The sequence below is a fragment of the Geospiza fortis genome, unplaced genomic scaffold, assembly GCF_000277835.1.
Source record: "Geospiza fortis unplaced genomic scaffold, GeoFor_1.0 scaffold190, whole genome shotgun sequence".
Lineage (NCBI taxonomy): Eukaryota > Metazoa > Chordata > Aves > Passeriformes > Thraupidae > Geospiza > Geospiza fortis.
The window spans coordinates 4,186,877-4,205,937 of NW_005054328.1; the positions used below are offsets into that span (position 1 = coordinate 4,186,877).

Here is a 19,061-nt window from a genome sequence, read left to right on the forward strand (position 1 = left end):
AAACAGAACATGGTCAGTCACTTGAATCACAGGAAATAAAGCATGCTTTAAGCAACACCTTGATAAACCAGAGTGCATTCTTCAAAGCTGATCTAAAGAGCAGACTTTTAACTATTAGTATTGCCAGTCCTTATCTGAAGCCATTGCAAAAGTTTTCTCTTTTCTCATGTTACTCAGGTGCCACAAAACAAGGGGATAAAAGACAGGTCATGTTAAAGAAATAGTATACTATGTGAGAAATAAAAAGAGAAATCAATATAGAGACTGAAAGAGGAATAGAAATAAAGATAAATAGAGAAACAGAGAAGGAAAAACAAAACCAGAAAAACAGAACAACAGAAACAAAAACTAAAGAACAGAAAAAGAGGGAAAAACAGAAAAACAGAAAAGAGAACAGAAAGCAGAACGGTTGCTAGAAAAACAGGCACCTCACCTGAGGAGTATCTTCATTTCCAGCACATTCTTCACATCCAGCTTCCTTTCCTCCACGCAAAGTTTACAAGTGCTGAAGGACTAGTGTAATGAGTGTCCATGCAGATATCTGAAAGCTGCTATAAAAATGACATTTTTTTGGTTCCGTGATACACACTGTAGTTCAGGAAGAATTTTACTGGAAAGCAAAAACTTTCTAGGTAGAGTTTGTGTCAGATACCACTCTCTTGAACAAGAAACATCTCACACAAGCCATTAGAGGGACTCCCTAAACTCACAAGAACTTCTCTGCTGCATCATTGCTAAAACTCTTTCACTTCAAACTTAGGTTGTGTGTTTGTGAATTTGCTGGCCTTCTGCAATTAATGAAGTTTTTTTTTCAAGGTTAGACACCTGAAATACTACAAAAATAGTCCCTTCTCTCTTGGCATTTCTTAGGTCTGCCACATCTAGAGCCTTGACAGGAGGGATTCATTTTGTATGCCTCAACATCTCACCATTTTCCAACACATCAGGCCATAGAGAAAATCTTTCCCTTCAGTTTAAGTACCTGGCACTTTAGTGGAGTTTTACAAACTTTTCTTGGAGTGAGAATGGATGGAATACATTCCGAGATCATTTGATGCCTTAATTGACAGCTCCTGTTACTACAAAGTGTCTCTGGTGACATCCTGCAAGTCAAGGATTAAGGGCTTAAATTACTTTATTCCTGTGTAAATCTTTTACCTTTATATTTAGAATATGATCTAACAAACCAGTGTTCTGTTCTGACTTGTCTTTACATCAGAGCTAGCAATTGTTTGGGTAAGGAGGAGAGTCCAGGTTGCCAAGGAGCTGCAGAACATCATTTCAATTACAGAACAATCAATGAACACAATCAAGCTGAATGCTGTCAAAAGAGCTCAGAGTCTCTTTTTATATTATTAAAAAAAAAAAGGAGGGGCAGGCATGAGGACAAAAAAATGGACACATTTGAAGTTCAAAAGTGTTAATTTTAAAACATGCAGCTAAAATAATCTATCACCACCTGCAAATGATGCTAACCACAGGGTGGGGGATGGGGAATTCAGTTAAAAAACATACAGTAGGAAGGTATCATCAAGATTTATAACAAAAGCTAAATTAGGAAATTCAGTAATTTTTTTGTCAATTCTGTTTTGTGAAAGGTTGCACAATCAGTCCTAATATGGAAATTTCATTCAACAATACTGTCAGATTAGTCACTAAAAACAACCTCTACCCTTGAGGAACAAAAGTAGCAAAGATTCTGCACCTGACTGAAGTCTCCCATTTTACTTACATTTTCATTTCAATATACAGTGCAGAAAAGTTATGCATTCCTCAAATGCCTTGACACAGTAACAGCAAGTCCTGAAGGTAGTGCAGTATTAAATTTTAAATTGGTTTTTTTTCCTCCATTTGAAGGAGCAAAATTTGCAAGTTTTATTTATCCCTCTATTTTTTAAGAAGTTACTGAAGTTGGGGATAATGAATGATGAAGGAGAAAAGGCAAAATGCTTATTCAAGGAAACTTATTTGAGAGGATGGTTCATTTGTCTTTGAGATAAAACAAATACTTCAGTAGAATCCTTTTGTTAAAGTTGTATTTCTTACACTAAATAGCTGCAATACATGTCCTTTAACTTATAAATCTATATGTGAAATATTGTTTTTTACTGCAAACTCTGATGTGCAGCATTATGTTCACCAGAACCTGGGAATTCAACCCTGGTTTTGTGCAAGTTAAAGGAGTTAACAAGCCCAGAAATGACAAAATGTGATGAGAGCTGAATTCATGTTTGGCATAAAGAAAAAAGGCCACAAAGTTGGGCATCTGAGCTAGAAAATGACAGTTTTTTGTGACACATTTTAGCCTTAACAAAGCTCTTCAATCACAGCAGTTTAGTATTCTCAACTCCAGAAGAGTGGTACACTGATCGTTCTTCACTTTTTTTTATGAATATTACATATAACCAGTGATGATGCCTAAACAAACTGTGACAACAAAACCACAACTTGAAAGCAGTCAAGCTCTTTGGTATGGTGGAAACATCAATCCTCTTAAAATTTCAGGATAATTTTCAATGGCCTATTTTGAAAAAAAAAGCAAATTAACAAATTCACAGCAATTTTACACTTGATAATAAATTAGTTCCCACCTGGAAAGGCCTGCTGCTTCTATAGCTATTTCTCACAGTACACAAGGTTTCTTTTAAACCAGAGGATAGTTTCGGCAGGCCTTAAGGCCCTTTAGTGCACCAAGTAAAGCCTTTAATGCAAGTATTACCATCAGTTTAGTGAATGAATTACCAGTAGAATTCAAAACAGAATTAAAACCTACATCTTTCCTGGCCTGTGTAGCTTCAAAATGTCTGCAGTTCTTGTTTCAGACACAGAAGAAATATTATCAATTACTCTAGCTACCTAAATAATTGATTATATATAGACAGCATATAAAAGTACACTAACTTTGTATAAATCAAGATTTTATGGTTTATTGGGTTTTTTTTACAATTTTTGTGTGGGATTTTTTTGGTGTAGCTTGACCTGAAATCATTAAAACATATCTACATCACTTTTTTCAAGATTCTTTTATCACACAGTGATCAATTTTTTACATTCATTTTCTGTAGATCTCTCCATTCCAGTTTTCCAGAGTTCATGAGTACTGACATTACTGAGGAAGCACAAGTTCAAACACACCTACACAAACAAGACAAACTAGACAAAATATTGCAGATAAGGCTACACTTTTTTTTTTCTTTTTCTTATATCTATAAATTTGTTTCAACCAGGCACAGAGAACTTTGGAACACAATATTGAAAGCCATCTATGATAATCTTTGCAGCTCAGGTATTTGCAAATTTCCCAGTCAAGCACTCACCCCTACAGCTTCAACAATGTATACACTGATCTTTGATTTCCTCAGCACTGCAAGTGAATCATCCCCAAACACAGTGGTTCTAAAACCATATCATATTTACTAGAGTAAGACTACAGATGGGCTAATAAGTGGCACCACATCCTCTTGAGCTGTGTGCTTTACTTCAAGACAGAGCTGGCTGCTCCAAGGCAGGGTTCACTCACAGCAGTGACAAACATGCACAGCTGAGCCAAGCACAGGCCATGGCTGGGCACAGCCTGGGGCACAACAGGGAAACATGCTGGCCACAGCAACCAGAGAACCAGGACTCGCACACATAACTTAAGAAAAACTGCATTGTCAAACTATACTTTTACATGAAGTTCAAGCACAAACTTTTTCCCAATATTCCCAATTTGCAAGAAAGGTCTGAAGGACACACCCCAAAACTTTAAAGGTGTTTAATTCTGCACATTGAATTCCACGTTAAATCACAAAATAAACACTCGCTTTTCACCTGTCAATTTTACAAAAAACCCTTACAACTTAAGATTAGCAAATACATTCCCAATCTACAGCCTCATGTACCATTACTAATTATAGGTGTCATTAAAGAAATGCTGTCAAAACATACATACAATAGATATTGTGGGTAAAGGACACAGTGAACACATTATTTCATTCTCTCTAACAAATACCTAGTGATTATGGGCAGTGTTTAATGCTGATGTTAAAAATTACATGATTCTTATTCTTCCAGTCCTGTATTACTTGTAAGAAGAATTACGATTTCAAAAGTGCACATACAGCTGTGAGAACTGTGAGAGGGAGGACTGTGAAGAGTACAAATTAGTGCTTGTTCCACATAGGTGCTGCTATAGGTCCCTGTGGAGCCCTTTCAACGGTCACAAATTCTTCAGGGTTGTCAAAAGCTTCATAGTGGACTAATAAGTCTTGAATAGCACACTCCTCAATCTGGAAGGAAAAAAAGAGCATGTATGTCAGTGTCAGGTCTACATTTACACCATAGGCATGGTTATGAACTGGCTTTACTGGTCCTGAATGCATCACACCTCCTAATTAGGAAGGAGTAGTAGATGATACATTCTTCAGACAGCTTGAAGAAACCTCATGTTTTCAGGTCCTGCTCCTCATAGGAAACTTGAGGCACCTCAATACCTGCTGTAAAAGCAAGAGAGCTGGACACAAACACTCTAAGACACCTCCCCATTGGTGAAAAATTCTTAACACAGATGATGAAGGAGGTGATAAGGCAGACATTCTGATGGATCTCATACGCCCAAAAAAAAAAAGGACTGGTCAGGGATGTGAAGGTTGAGGGCAGCCTTGGCTGCAATGACAATGAGATGCTGGAGCTCAGGATTCTGAAAGCTGGGAACAAGAGAAATGGCAAAAAACTTGGGACTTTAGAATAGAAGACTATGAAGGCATCTACTTAGAAAAATTAATGGGATTTGGCCCCAGAAAGAAGAATGGTCCAGGACTGCTGGTTGACTTTAAAGATCATCTCTGCCAAGCTCAAGAACAGGCCATGCCAATGAGCTTCCTAGACAAATAAGAATGGCAGGAGGACTGCACAGCTGAAAAGAAGAGCTCCTGACAAAACTCAAACAAAAAAGGAAGCATACAAGATGTGGAAGCAGAAAAATGTGACACAGAAGGAGAACAGAGACACTGTGTGACCAGAAAGGACAAGAATTAAGAAAGTCAAAGGCCATCTGTGGTGAAATCTGGCAAGGAATATGAAGGGCAGCAAAACAGGCTTCTACTGCACCAAAAATGACAACATGGATCCACTACTGAATGAAAAAGACATGGAAAAGGCTGGGGACCTTCATCTTGGTCTTTGGTGTAAAGATCATGTCTCTAGCAATGCCAGGTCCTGGAGATCAGAGCCAGCCAAAATGACTGCAAGACCACTCTTAAAAAAACCTTTGAAAAATTGTTGCAATAAGGGTTCATTCCTGAGGACTAAGAATCAAGTGTCATTCCTACCTTCAAGAAGGGCAAGGGGATCTGAATGACCACTAGGTGCTTCCTGGGAAAATGGTACAGCTTAAGTATTAACTAAGAGTTTAAGTGGACAAGCTTAAGAACAGACCTCATAAATGCAATGTGAGACAGACAAAACTGGCAGAACTGGAGATCTCAAAGGGGCTGTGACCAGTGGCACAAAGTCCACCACACCAACGCTGAGACTAGGACTGGTACTGTTTAACAGCTTCATCAATTACCCACAGGAAGAGACACAGTGCACCCTCAGCAAGGTTGCAAGCAGTAGAGAATGGGAAGGAGTGGCTGATATACCAGACAGCTGTACTGCCAGAGACCCAGACAATGCTGAAAAAAGAGCTACAAGGAATCTCATGAAGTTCAAGAAAGGGAAACACAAAGTCCAGCTCCTGGGAAGAAAAATCCCAGACACCAGTACACACTGAGTGCTGACAAGTTGGAAAGCAGCCTGGCATAAAAGGAGCTGGGGGCCCTGGTGGACAATTTAGCCTTTTAGCCAGCAGTGCTCTCATACTGCAAAGAAGGGTGACAGTCTCCTGTGCTCTATGAGGGACAGCACTGCCAGAAAAATGAGATGACATTTTCCCTCTACCCAGCACTGGCAAGACACACTTGAAGCGTTGGGTCCACTTCTTGACCTCCAAGTACGAGAGAAACATGGGATATAATGAACAGTCCAGTGACATGGCATAAGAGCCCAGTGCACCTGACACTGAGGAGATGCTGAGCATGCTGAACTTGTTTAACATGGATAAAAGAAGGCTTAGGGTGATCTTGTCAAAGGGTATAAATACCTGCTAGGAGAGAATAAAGACAACTGACCCATGCTCTTCTAAGGGGTACCCAAAGACAGTAGAAGGCAAAGGGCACAGATTCAAAACAGAAAATTGCATTTAAAAATCTTTTTTCATGTGAGGGTGGTCCCTGGAACAGGTTTTCTAGAGAGGCCATTAGTCTTCATCCTTGCAGATAATCAAAGGCTGTCTGGCTTTGAGAAACCTGCTCTAAACCTCCTCTGAGCAGGGGTTTGGATTAGACAATTTCCAGGGGTTCATTCCAAACTCAACCATTCTCAGAAGCTGCAAATACATTTATCACATTTATCAGCCATTTTGACTTTAACAGACCTTATCAAATAGCAGTGTGAAGTTATTATTAAATTATATTTACTATCATTATGTAAATGACATGCATTAATACATAGTTAATACTAATAACTGATCTCTGAAAGAGCCATTGGAAACTCCTCGTGTTACTTTAGAGCAGCAGTAACTTAGCACTTTACCTGGATCAACGCCAAAGGTTTTTCTCTGCTCCTAATAAGAGCAGCTTCCTGCTGGAGCTCCTCCTCTACAATGGCTGAGAACATAACAGGTGCTATCACAGGAGAGCTGGCTGGTGATGCTGTTGACCAAGGACTGCAAAAAAAGAAAAAACAAACAACATTATGAGGCAGTATCAAGGTCAGCACAACACACAGTAAAGAAGTTCCAGAACCTATGCCACTACCAAACTTACTTATGACTCTCAAGCTGTGGAGAATCCAGAACATGGTCTTCCAGACCTGAATTACTTCTAGTGCTGCACCTGGAGAGAGGTAGGAAAGGAAAGAAAAAGTCATTGGCAGAGCATTCTCCTACATCTTATTGTGAAATACAAAACTGCAATAGGAAATCACAACAAATATGTAGGATTTTTACAGAGGAAAGACATTAGGATATAACGTGGAATTTGTTTTTAAGTGTGATACTGAGACTGAAAAAGACACTGATTCTCATTTCTAACTACCAGACCCTAACAGAACTTCATCTTTGGCATTAATTCTGGCATTTCCTAAGATTTGAGGATTTGATAAAAGAAGTTTCATTTCTGATTATTAAAAAAAAAAGGCTCTTTTGCTTTTTTACATGTCAATTAGCCCACTGAGTTATGCACTAACAGCACTACCCATAAAAGTTGGCAATTAATATGAATGAACAAAAAATTCAAGTTAAAAGGATAAAGATTCAAGATAAAAAACTGAACTGTCCTGCATTCAAAGTAAGTGTTTCATGCAAAAGAGTCAGTGCTACAATCTCACTAGAGTAAATTCTTTGAGTGCAAACCCAGAAATTATGGACTTTCAGTACATATCCTGTAACCACCTCTCACACTCACAAGAACAGCATAAAACTAAAATTAACAGAATAGAAAAAATAAAAATCTTGAAATATCTATATAGTTCTTGACAGGAGGATATTTTATTCGGTTGCAAAATGTTAACCTCTCAAGAAAAAGAAGCTCACATTTGTTACACTGTATTCATTGAGACAAGTGTATTTGTCAGAAAAATCCTATGCCAGTAGGAAGAGAGGGCCCTATTCTCATGATTTAATACCTATCTTTGACAAAATAGTTTTGCAATTTCCAGAACCTTAAGAAAGTGCTACAACATAATGTGACATGCTGGCGAACATTTTTTGAATTATTCTAAGGCACTGCAAACAACTCTAAGGGTGTTGCTGTTTAAAGAAATCACTCGTAATTTTTTTTTAATGCTTTGGTAATCCTTTGTAAGTGACCACAAGCTATTGGATAAAACAGAAAGAAATCTATAGAAAGTTAAGAGAATTCCAGTAACTACCAAGTTCTCTGTCTGAAATATTTTCCCCAGAACACAATTCCAAGGATAACAAAAAACATGATTCCTACCACTAAGTAGTAAGGGCAAGATCTCAAAAAATCTGAAATCTAACATCCATCATAAAAAACGGATTTAAATTAATCGTGTTGAGCTTTTTGTCACAAAACATAATTTTTCCCACAAAACAAACAATGCACATTGCCAGGTCATGCATTCTTGTTCTCAGTCTGAAAAATATGAACTGAGTAAATGGATTATGAGATGGGTGGAAAATGGTCCAGAAATGGATTAGCTGTACAAAGTCCAACTGGAAACCAAGCACTAGCAGGGGTCCTCAGGGACTGGTACTGAAAGCAATCCTGTTTAGCATCTTTGGTAGAACAGAATAGAACAGAACAGACCCTCAGCGGGCCACAGCTGGCTGTGGAGAGGTTGGGGATGGGGCATATTCTGGATGTCAGGATGCCTTTCAGAAGCCCTAAAGAGGCTGGAAAAATGGGCAATTGAGAACCAATGAATTTCAAAGGCAAGTGCAAGGTCCTGTATTTGGAAGAGAACAATCCCATGAGGCAGCAGTGGCCAGGACTGACTGGCTAGAAAGCAGCAGAGAGAAAGCAGAACCTGCAGAGTCCTGGCTGACAGCAAGTGCACGATGTTACCAGCCAGTGCCTCTGCAGCAGAGACACAACGGCATGCTGGGCTGTGCTAGCAATACTGCAGCAAGGCAGGCAGAGGATGTTGTATTCCTTCATCTACATACAGAGCATCATCCTCAGTTTTGGGCTCCACAATACAAGAAGGATGGTGTCAGGTTGGAACAAGTCCAGGATTTGGAAGAATGTGTTTTGTTAATCCTAAAGGGAGGCAGCAAAGGGGAGATCTCTTTGCTGTCTTCAACTACTTAACTGCAGGACAGAGAAAGATGAAGCAAGAATCTTCTTAGAAGAGCACAATGACAGATTAGAGGCAACATACACAAGAGGCAGAATAGTAAATCCCACATAGATAAAAGGAAAAATAAAAATACCATACAGAGATGATTATCCACTGAAACATGTTGCCCAAAAAGTCGGAGTATCTTCACACTTGGAAGCAGTCACAACTCAACCAGACTAGGTCCTGAGTAACATGATCTAGTTTCACTGACTTTGAGTAGGAAGCTAAACTACATAATCAAAATTATTCTGTGATTTCAAAGCAGGGCACTTTTTTTTTTTAGCTGCATCCAACTCTGACATCCTCAGCACAAAAACCACATGGACCTTGCTGTAAGTCCAGAGGAGGCCACCAAGATAATCAGAGGTATGGAACACCTTTCCATCCAAGGAAAAGCTGAGAGAATTGGGTTTGTTCAGCCTGGAAAAGAGAAGGCTTCAGAGTGACTTAATTGTTGATTTCTAATACATGAAGGGACCCTGAAAGAAAGACAGAGAGGGACTTTTTACAAGCACATGTAATGTCAGGACAATGCTTCAAACTGAAAGAGTGCAGGTCTAGTCTAGATATTAGGAGAAACTTCTTCACTGTGAAGGTGGTGAGGCACTGGAACAGGTCTTCCCCCAGGGAAGCTGTGGATGCCCCATCCCTGCGTGTGTTCAAAGCTTTTACTGCACTTAAAGATAACAACACTGAAAACCAGAAAAGAACCAAAGAAAAAGAAGACAAAGAGGAGATGAAGGAAGTCTTCTGTGCTTTTATACTGATGTTAACTCTCAATTTCATCTCTTTTTCCACCTGCTTTAATAATACTCACCTTCTAGCACATTTGACAGTACCTGATTTGACAGCTACACTCTTCTTTCCATTCCCAATCCAAAGAACTCACAGCACTGCTATAAATGAACCCAACTGGATTGCTACACTTAACAAACCTGATGACTTCTATACAAACAAACAAGCCAAAAAACCCAAATAACAAATAGAAAAATCACCTCAACAGGAATTTCCCAAAAGTGGAATTAATAGCTCCAGCATCACAGTACACTCTAGTGATCAAAACATAAGTAAATACCTATATCATCTCCCTGACTTAAAGTCAATGGGGCTTTAAAATGTAGGAAGAAGTCCAGGTATTTTGAAGCTGTTTGTACATACGTACATCTGTGTTTCTTGCTAACAAGACATTCAGTCCAGATATTAAATCAACTGCAGATATTTCAACATTCTAAATTAATTCCTCAGCTGGCATCAAAATTACTAGAAATGGAATAACACAGGAAATGTGAAGCTAGCATATACAGAAAAATGGAAAAAGAGCCACAGAAACATAGAACTTGGAAATCTGGAAGTCTTAGAAATTAAGACTGATGCAGACACATAAATGGTTCTGCATGGAAATAAACCAGCCAAGCATCATCAGTACTGAACCAATGTGATTAACACAGTTGGCTGAACTTGCCATGACTCTTTGTGCAGCCACCAAAATGTCCCAGCCCTGAGTTCCTTAGTGTTTCTTGAGTATTTGTTCATGAGACACCAGGTCAGGTTCGGTGCCTCTCTGATCTAATAACTGCTCTCAGAAAAAGAACACAAAGCCTGGTCTCCTGCAGAACCCTCCTGGGTTTTGCTATACCATTTGAGTCATGAGCTACATATTAGCTCATTATTAGCCATGACAGAACTAGGCCATTCCCACACGAAGCCGCAAACACTTGTTTCCACTAAGACACTTCCCTGCTCCCTAGAGTAGCACCGTGAACATAACTAGGCTGCCACAACTGAGTTAAGTCATGTCAGCCCCATGCTTTTAGCTTGGACTGTGAGCTACACATGCACAGCATAACTCCCAAGGCTGAGGCGCCCCTGGAAACAACATAGCCACATTCACATGCCCCAGATCTTGGAATTATCTCCCTCTGGATTAAATGCAGTTCAAATCACCACAATTCATGACATGGTTTACCTAAAAACCACAAACCTTTACTGCGAAAAATTGGAAAGTGACAGTACATAGAAGAATGCTTACTTCACCATCCAAAATACCCTCATCCAGAGATATAAGAAAACTGTCAGTTTAATTATCCAAAGGAGAAAGACAACACAGGAACATATAGTCATGCAAGCATCTTCAGTGTCCCATCGCCAAGTCTGACATCAATAGATGAGGATTGCTTATCTCTACACTTGTGTAATTTCCTCCCCTTAAAAAGGAAGGGGTAAGGGTGTGGATAATTAATCTTCACATAAATAGCCCTTAAATGCCTCAGGTAAAAAAATCAGAGCCTATTGTGACAAACTGTACAGTCAAAAAAATAAAATTACCTCAAACTAGAAACTCTACTCCTAAGTTTCAGAAGGAGGGACTAGTCACCTAGGCTCTTTACACCTACTAGAAAAAAAAGGCATCTTCAGACACAATTCAAAAACAACCTGAAATGGCTTTGGAGGGACCTTCTTTTCAAAGTGATGATAGTCAATTTAGCTATCTACTAGTCTTCCACTAGCTTAATATATCATTTTCGGACATTTAATGTATTAAACCTGCATTCAGCTAAAATAGTCCACTTTGAGAGTGTGCAGACTGGCCAGACTGCACAGACAAGACAGGGCAATGCAAAAGGAAAAGAAATTACTTTATGAAGATTACAGAGCTGTTGTGGCAAAGGTAATAATATCATCCAGTGCAGATTCTCTTATCACCAGCCCCTGGCATCTCCTATATAATGAGAAGTTTTATTATTGTCCTAGCAACAAAATGAACAATACCTGTCCTGCAAATTTGTGTTTCATGTCCCCACACCTCCACTCACCACAGTAACTTCATCTTTACCACTCTCGTCCTGAGGAATGCCTCACCATCCCACACACTCCAAATGCCTCCTACCTCTCTCCTCAGACACTATCCCACACACAATGTTCCTACATTTCTATCCTCATTTTATTCTTTATATAGCAGTAAAACATGTACTACTTCTGTCCTAGGGAAACACCAGTTTTTATACAAGCTGAACAACCAAAAGCAAGACCCAGCAGAACTTTCTTTTCCTCACAGAGGAGTCAGTTACTGGAAGACAATGGAACAGGAGTTCATAAAAAAACAGCCAGAAAATGACATAGCTCCTTGTGCACCCACAGCTCTGCAAACTTCTCCCTCAGCACAGCTGCGTAAACTTGAGTCAGATTCCTCTGAAGTTGTGTTGTAAGAAGAGCTGTGTGAAGGATTACAGAAGGTCCCCCTCTTTATGCAAGAGCTTCACTTAAGCTCAGTCCCTCAGGCCTTTCTTGAGCTATGCTGCAGCTATGGCCAAGCCCAGCTTTGCTGCTCCTGACCCTGACTTGATTTGCAGGTTTGACGTCAACCTTGCCTGATCCCAATGCACCTGTCTGTGCTCACTGACTGTGGCTCATGCTGGTTTCTGCCACAGAGCCTGCCCTGCTCACCTCCCTCTGGCACACTGGGGCTGTGCCTTTACCAGGGAAGCCACCAGACAGCCAGTTGTGCTGTCACACCTGGGTTCCCTACCACTGTGGGTCAGCTGGTCTGCAGTGCTTCCAGATAGTAGGTGACAGAGTCTGTAAGATTTTCAGGCTCTCTGTTTTGTAAATATATTTGAAATGTCTCGCATTCAAAGTTACTGATGATAGGGGGAAGAGATGCAGGTGGGTGGGCAGTTCAATCATACAGACCTTCAAGAATAAGGCTGAAATTCTTTCCTCAGCTTAAGCAGTTATTTTAACCCAGAACAGAGATTCTATTAGAGGTAGCAAGAGGATGCATGGCTAAAACATTTTGACCAAAGAGCAACGTTGTCTAATAACTAGAGATATTATTCACACGTGCCTTATTTTTGTCCTCAGAACTCTAGCCCCATAGTAATTATAATACCCAGACATAACCAGTGCATCAATGTTTCTGTAAGCCTGCTTAATCCATGAAAAACTGCACTTAAACAATAAAGTCACCTTATAAGAAAACTCAGATTAGGAAATGTCAGAACTGTGTTTGAATAAACTAGTTTTATCCACTCAGTGGTTACACAAAAATACTTCTTAGCAAAATGTTTCATGAATGCCATATCTAAATGCTCATGAATATCTAATTAGTGCAGAGGTTAGAAAATACTGGTTTATCATTTGATACATAGATACATAAGCAAACAAATTCAGATATGTTTGGTTTGGAGTCTGAAGTTTTTATATACATACACATATATATATATATACACACATATATATATACATACATATTTAAATATATAAAAACATGTATCCATCTATATAGATACAAACACTTTGAAACAAACTATTAGCAGTGGCATTAAATTGTTCAAGTCTTTTAGCTTTCTATTCTTAAGAGTATTTCATTCATAAAATCTTATTAACAAAATCATCAGAAGAATGCTCTTTTTAAATCACAATTTTATTCTTATTTCAGCAGAATTTAACAGATCATTGTGCTTCTTGTACAATGGTTGACAAATCATAAAAAATGTATTCTTACCTTATGGTGTTTTGGACAGATGAATCTTCAGATCCTTTATAACCACACCTTTTAATACCAGTACCCGGTGAATTATTCACACTCATACATTTTTCTTCTTCCATCACAAGATCACGGAATGACTTTGGCAAAGCAGAATGTAATGAAGATGACCTTTTCAAAAACAAAAATGAAACACAACCAATGCACTTGATATTTGCACTTTCCCAGATCCCATATTATTCCATGATTCAGATAGCAAAGAGGTCTTTCTACATAAATATACAAATAAAAATACTTTTATTACTAAAAATATATTGTTACTTAGGTTTTGTATACCACCATTATCCTGCTAGACCCCATCTGTTACAATAAGTCATTTTGGGTCATATAGATAAAGAACAGGAAATAAATATCTATGAGAACAGAGGAAGCCAGTAGTTTTGAAATGTCATTAGAACAAAAAAAAAAATCAAACCCCACCCCTCCACCTATTCTCCCCACCTCATTTTTTCATAAATTAATTCTTTTTTTCATAGATAGCTTCTCTTAGACAAGCTGCACCTTTTCTAACAGTGCCAGTCCTTGAAACATATTTTCATAAATCACAATGCTCCAGGTACTGTTGGTCTAACATAGGCAGTTTACCACCATGAAAGTCAAGTACACCTGATCTTTTCTTCCCAAGAAACTGGTATCCTCAATTTTCTTTTGTCCAAGCACAAGTTACTGAATTGGAGCCTGTATATTATCTTCCAAAAATAAACCAGTAAGAAAATATAGCAATTTAGCATCTTAGGTATCATGAACACTTTCCAAACCCAAAACCTCTTTATTTACAGAATTCAAGGCAGTTACCATGAGTCCTTCTCTTACCTATCAAGGCTCTGGAATTAATTCTTCATAAACACTACAGAAGTAAAACAAGCTTTTTATACAGTGCCAATTGTTTGCGCAACTGCCATAAGAAGAGCAGCATCCCAAGTCAAAGACTTTAAAGCTACATCTGGGTGGGACACAATTTAAGGTAACAAAGGAATTTTAAAAGTGCAACATTTGTATCTGAAATGTTACAACAAAAGCACCTGAAATCTATGTCTGATGTTAGACCACCCTGGCTTAAGTCTGGATCTTTTTTTTTTATTTAAATATTGGATAAGCAACACAGAAGACACAGAAAGCAGAATGGGAACCTCCAGATACAGGGGCTCAGAGTCATTTTCATATCCTCTGTTCCTACCACCAGCTGGCACACAGAAGTTCAGGCAAGTGTTTGACCAGAGCTCCCCCAAAACTATTATACTGAGCAGACATATGGTCCATGGGATCTGCTGTCACAGAAGCTGCTTCTGTTAGTAACATTTTAAGTAGCCTACTTTGATTTGATTTACCCATTTCCATAAAAATTCTGTACTGCAATCAGATCCACTTGCAACAGAGAGCTAAAAAAAAACCAACCCACAAACAACATCTCCCAAAAAAATCAACTGTGTCATTCTCAGTTTGTGAACCTATCCAAAACAATTATTTGTGGCTTAAAATTATTTGTCTGAAAAGTGGTAAAAAATTTTCCAAACATGTAACAACTCTAAATTGCAGCTTGTTCTGTCAGATACATTGACATTTTTGTCTAATTTGCAAAATTAGAAAAACTAATTTATACTTAAAAAAAACATAGAGTATGACTATGGTTCTCTAAGACGTAACTGCAAACCATCAAAGCATGGAGTTCCAAAACAGCTGCTGATGCTAAGTATAAGCTGTCAAACCGACAACCTAGACATCAGGATACACAATTTTTAATTCTCAAGAGACTTTGAATTTCTTCACGCCTCTGGTCTTGAAAAGCCATAGACTCTCTTGAGCTTAAAAAAGGCCCAAAACATGTAGGCAACACTCCCACTTCCTTGATCAAAGTAGGTTTAGGGAACTAATAAAGTCAACATGCAGTTAACATTAGACATTTTTTCAAAGTATTACTAGAGCAGTATTTTATTTTTCCCTTCTAATTTTCAGTTTTCTTCAAAGGAAGAAAGAAAGTTTCAGATTCCCAAAAAACTGTGAAACTGGAGGTTTCTCTTGGTGGAAAAGGTAGGGCATAGTGTATAACAGACTTTCAGTCAACCAAAAAAAGCCAGAAGGTCCCACACCCTTCTGGCAAGTGTGCTTCACCGCATTCAACATCCAAGTTGAGTATCTGATTTCACTGGAACACAATTTCTATGGCTTTGAGTATATTGCAAGTGTGGAAAGCTCAATCGACTGCCAAATGCAGTCGATTAATAGTCCACTGTGAATTTACAGGCTAACTCTGCAAATATAATATTAGAGTAGATGAGTAACAACCATTCCACCTCACACAAAAAAATACTTTAAATAACTAGCAGGGGCAATCGAATAATTGATCACTTGCCTAAAGCAGCTTTAAGTTTATTCAATAAATGCTTTCTTCCAGCAGCGAGGCCTAATTTTAAAATTTCATATAGCTCCCACTGGTTCTGTGCTTGAACTCTTGAGCTACCGGTATTTTCCAGATCGGCAGCCAGAGGAACGCAGGAGGAACGTGTGGAATCACGCACGGTGACCACATGAGCATTAGATTGGATTCCACCCTCCTGAAATATACCCTAGCCTTTCCACCTAAGATGGTTTGTGTAACACGGTAGGCCCAGCTCTTTCCAAAAACTGTTTAATCAGAACCTTAAGAGCACAATATACTTTTTGGAGACATTTATCAAGGAATATTCAAAAATCAGACTTTATTTGCTTTTTAAAAGCAAGGAAGAATTCATAGGCAATTTGAAGTTTAAAAAACACTCAATAGGTAAAGAATTATCTATCAGAGAATAGATGAATTATTCAGGCAGAACCTGTCTTTCTTAAATCTATACTGGCTAGACCTGACGATCTGGTTGTCCTGCACATGCCATGTTAAGGCACTAAGGATGATCTGCCCCATGAGCCTCCCTGGAGCTGAGGTCAGGCTGACAGGCCTGTAGTCCCCCATTCTCCACCCAATCCTTCTTTAGACAGGTGTCATATTGGCTCACCTCCAGACACCAGGGCCCTCTCTATTTGACCAGGGCTGCTGGTAAATGATTTAAAGTGGCTCAGTGGTCACCTCCACCAGCTCCCTTGGTACCCTTGGGTTGCTCCCACCCAGCCCCACGGACCTGTGTGTGTCTAAGAGGTGTAGCACATCATGTAGCACATAATTCCCCCTGGATTATAGGGGATCCATTCCAGCCCATGGGGCAGGGTACCTGGAGAATGACTCATCTTACTATTAAAGACTGAGACAAAGAAGACATCAGCTGCCTCAGGATTTCCTTCATACTTTGTCACTGCATATGATAAAAGGATGGAAATTCTCCTTCACCTTCATTTTATTTCTATAAACAATTTTGTCTTTATTTCTTAGAATTTTTATATGGAATTGTCTTCATGGATAATTACAACATAAGTGGTGAGATTACAAATTGCAGATAGAGTATCGCTTTTTTAATAAAGGATAGAATGACTCAGTGTTTACTGCGCTCATCAACATGTGATTCAACCATCAGTTTCTCCTAGCAAATCTTAAGCCTCAGAGCTGTAACAGCCCTGTGACACCTCCATTAGCTAAGGCAAATAATTAACCTGCTGCTTGACCTGCAAAATCACCTGCATAAAGCAGGTAGCATGTTCTTCAAAGCATTTGAGAGGACCAGTTTTAAGGATACAAATTCATCCACTCACTAGACTTCAGAAGATGAATCTTGCAAACCTTGTTTCTCCTTTTGTCAAGGTTCAGAGATCAGGAAAAGTCTGAATCCTTAAACGCAAACCAACTCATTTGTCTTTCCTCTTAAAAATAAAATTGTGGGCTTTGCCTAATATCACATCAGAACAAATTTAAGGGATTGGGGGAGTAAATGAGACCCTAAATTTTAGTATTAGGTGTACATGGATGAAAATCAATAGAGAAGACAGAAAGCTTAAGAGCGACTTTGATGGGTATGCTGAAACCTTTGCTCCCACTGAGGTACAACAAAATAAGCTACAGAGAGAGGAGACTGACAATTCTTCTAGGGTAACAGTACAAATGTAATCTGCAACAAAAGTCTAGACCTTCTTGAACAGGGAAAACTGGAAAAATGGCCACATTTACTTAAATGAACTTTAAATGAACATTTACTTCATGCTTAGAGCATGCAAATAGGTTTATTCCTGAGATAATCAAACCCATTAAATTTACATAGTTTGAAACTTCTGTATATTTTGTTTATGCTTTTATCCAATACCAACAGTAAAAGTGAAGAACAAAGCACAACTTGGGCTAGCACCTTATTATATTTGTTATAAACCTAATGCACTGAACAGATGATAAACTATTTTTGCATTAGTTACTATGATATTAACTCAAAATCCTAAATTGTATGCGATCAGCATTCAAAGTCATTTTAAACCCCTATGCATCCTTCCACCACAAAAACTGTTAGAAGCACCCAATGTTCCCTCCAGCTCCGAGACACCTAGCTAACTTTGTTATCCCTAATTTGAGTCAGTTTTCTCTAGTGCAGTCATTCTAGACCTTCCCCCAGGAAGGGCTAACATTTTCCTTTGGTTTTGACAGAGAAAAAGCACCATTCATAATGGTTTTCAATAACCTCTTCCTAACTAAGTTTCGGAGCTAGTTCTTTTTCTTCTGTGATTTACTTCAACACCATCTGCAAATACAACATCGTACACAGCAAAGCACCAGATGGGATGCAGTCTTCTGACTCAGAGTAAAATTTCAAAGAACTGTTAAACTGCAACCACTGCATTTCCCTACCCCCTTTGAATTTCTAGATTACTTCCAAATGTAGATTCAAATAGTTCAGTCTGCCTATTCAATGTAAAAACTCTCTAAAGAAAAAGAATTGATATTTGATTTATAACATACCACACATTCCCCAGTTTTGCAACTTTTGTGGGTGGAGGTGGTGCAGTTACTAGAGTGGTAGGCTCTGGGCTGCTAGCTGTTCCATTATCTTTCGCTGCCAGGGCAATCATTTTCCTTTGCTTCTGAGAAAGCTTGATTCCATGAGACATCATTCTGCTGTGAATGAACATTGCAAAGAAAGAAGTTGTAAGAGCCATGTCCTTTGAGATGACTCACCTTTAATCCTGCAAATTAAACTGAGAAATAACTTCTTTCCTAAACAAAAATACTTTGCCTAGAGTGCCAAAAGGCAAGGGGGGAACAAGGGCTCAGATGGCTAGGAAGCAAAAAAAAAGAGGATCAATTAATATCAAGAGTGACAGAAAGAAAACATCATAGAAATATCCTTCACATAGATGTCCATAAATGAAAACATGCAGAGTAGGAATCAAGTCACCAAAAGAGGACTACCACAAGATGAAGACTACTTTCTAATCTTGTGATTTTTTTAGAGATTTTCAAGCTTAGCTCCCTTAAACCAAAAATATTCATACATTAAAAAAATGTATACAACAGCATAAAGCCATTTCTTCTATCTGCAACAATTTTCTTTCCTAAGCTATTTGGATTCTTCAGTCTTGGCTGTTTTGTTTGTAGTTTCTGAACCTATGTATCAAGGAAGCCTCTACCAGGTTCCATGAGTATTGTCCTAAGTCTCCTTTATAAGAAAGCCACACCTCAAAGGTCATGAAAGTCACCTCCTCTTCTCTTCCGTATGTTGCC

General features: G+C 38.7%; 1 protein-coding gene across 2 annotated transcripts in view; it reads right to left on the bottom strand.

Moving 5' to 3' along the window:
• Positions 1-2,901: 2,901 nt before the first annotated feature.
• Positions 2,902-19,061, bottom strand: part of IBTK (inhibitor of Bruton tyrosine kinase) — a 46,387-nt gene continuing 30,227 nt past the window's right edge. Inside the window, exons 24-28 of one of the 2 annotated variants that reach the window (XM_031057146.1) lie at positions 18,300-18,452; positions 13,394-13,546; positions 6,849-6,917; positions 6,616-6,748; positions 2,902-4,271 (exon numbers count right to left, since the gene is read on the bottom strand). In XM_031057146.1, coding sequence (XP_030913006.1) covers positions 4,146-4,271; positions 6,616-6,748; positions 6,849-6,917; positions 13,394-13,546; positions 18,300-18,452 — 634 coding nt within the window. In that variant the 3' untranslated portion in view covers positions 2,902-4,145. Of the gene's footprint in view, positions 4,272-6,615; positions 6,749-6,848; positions 6,918-13,393; positions 13,547-18,299; positions 18,456-19,061 lie in introns of both variants that reach the window. The other variant, XM_005421157.3, reaches the window with a different exon arrangement.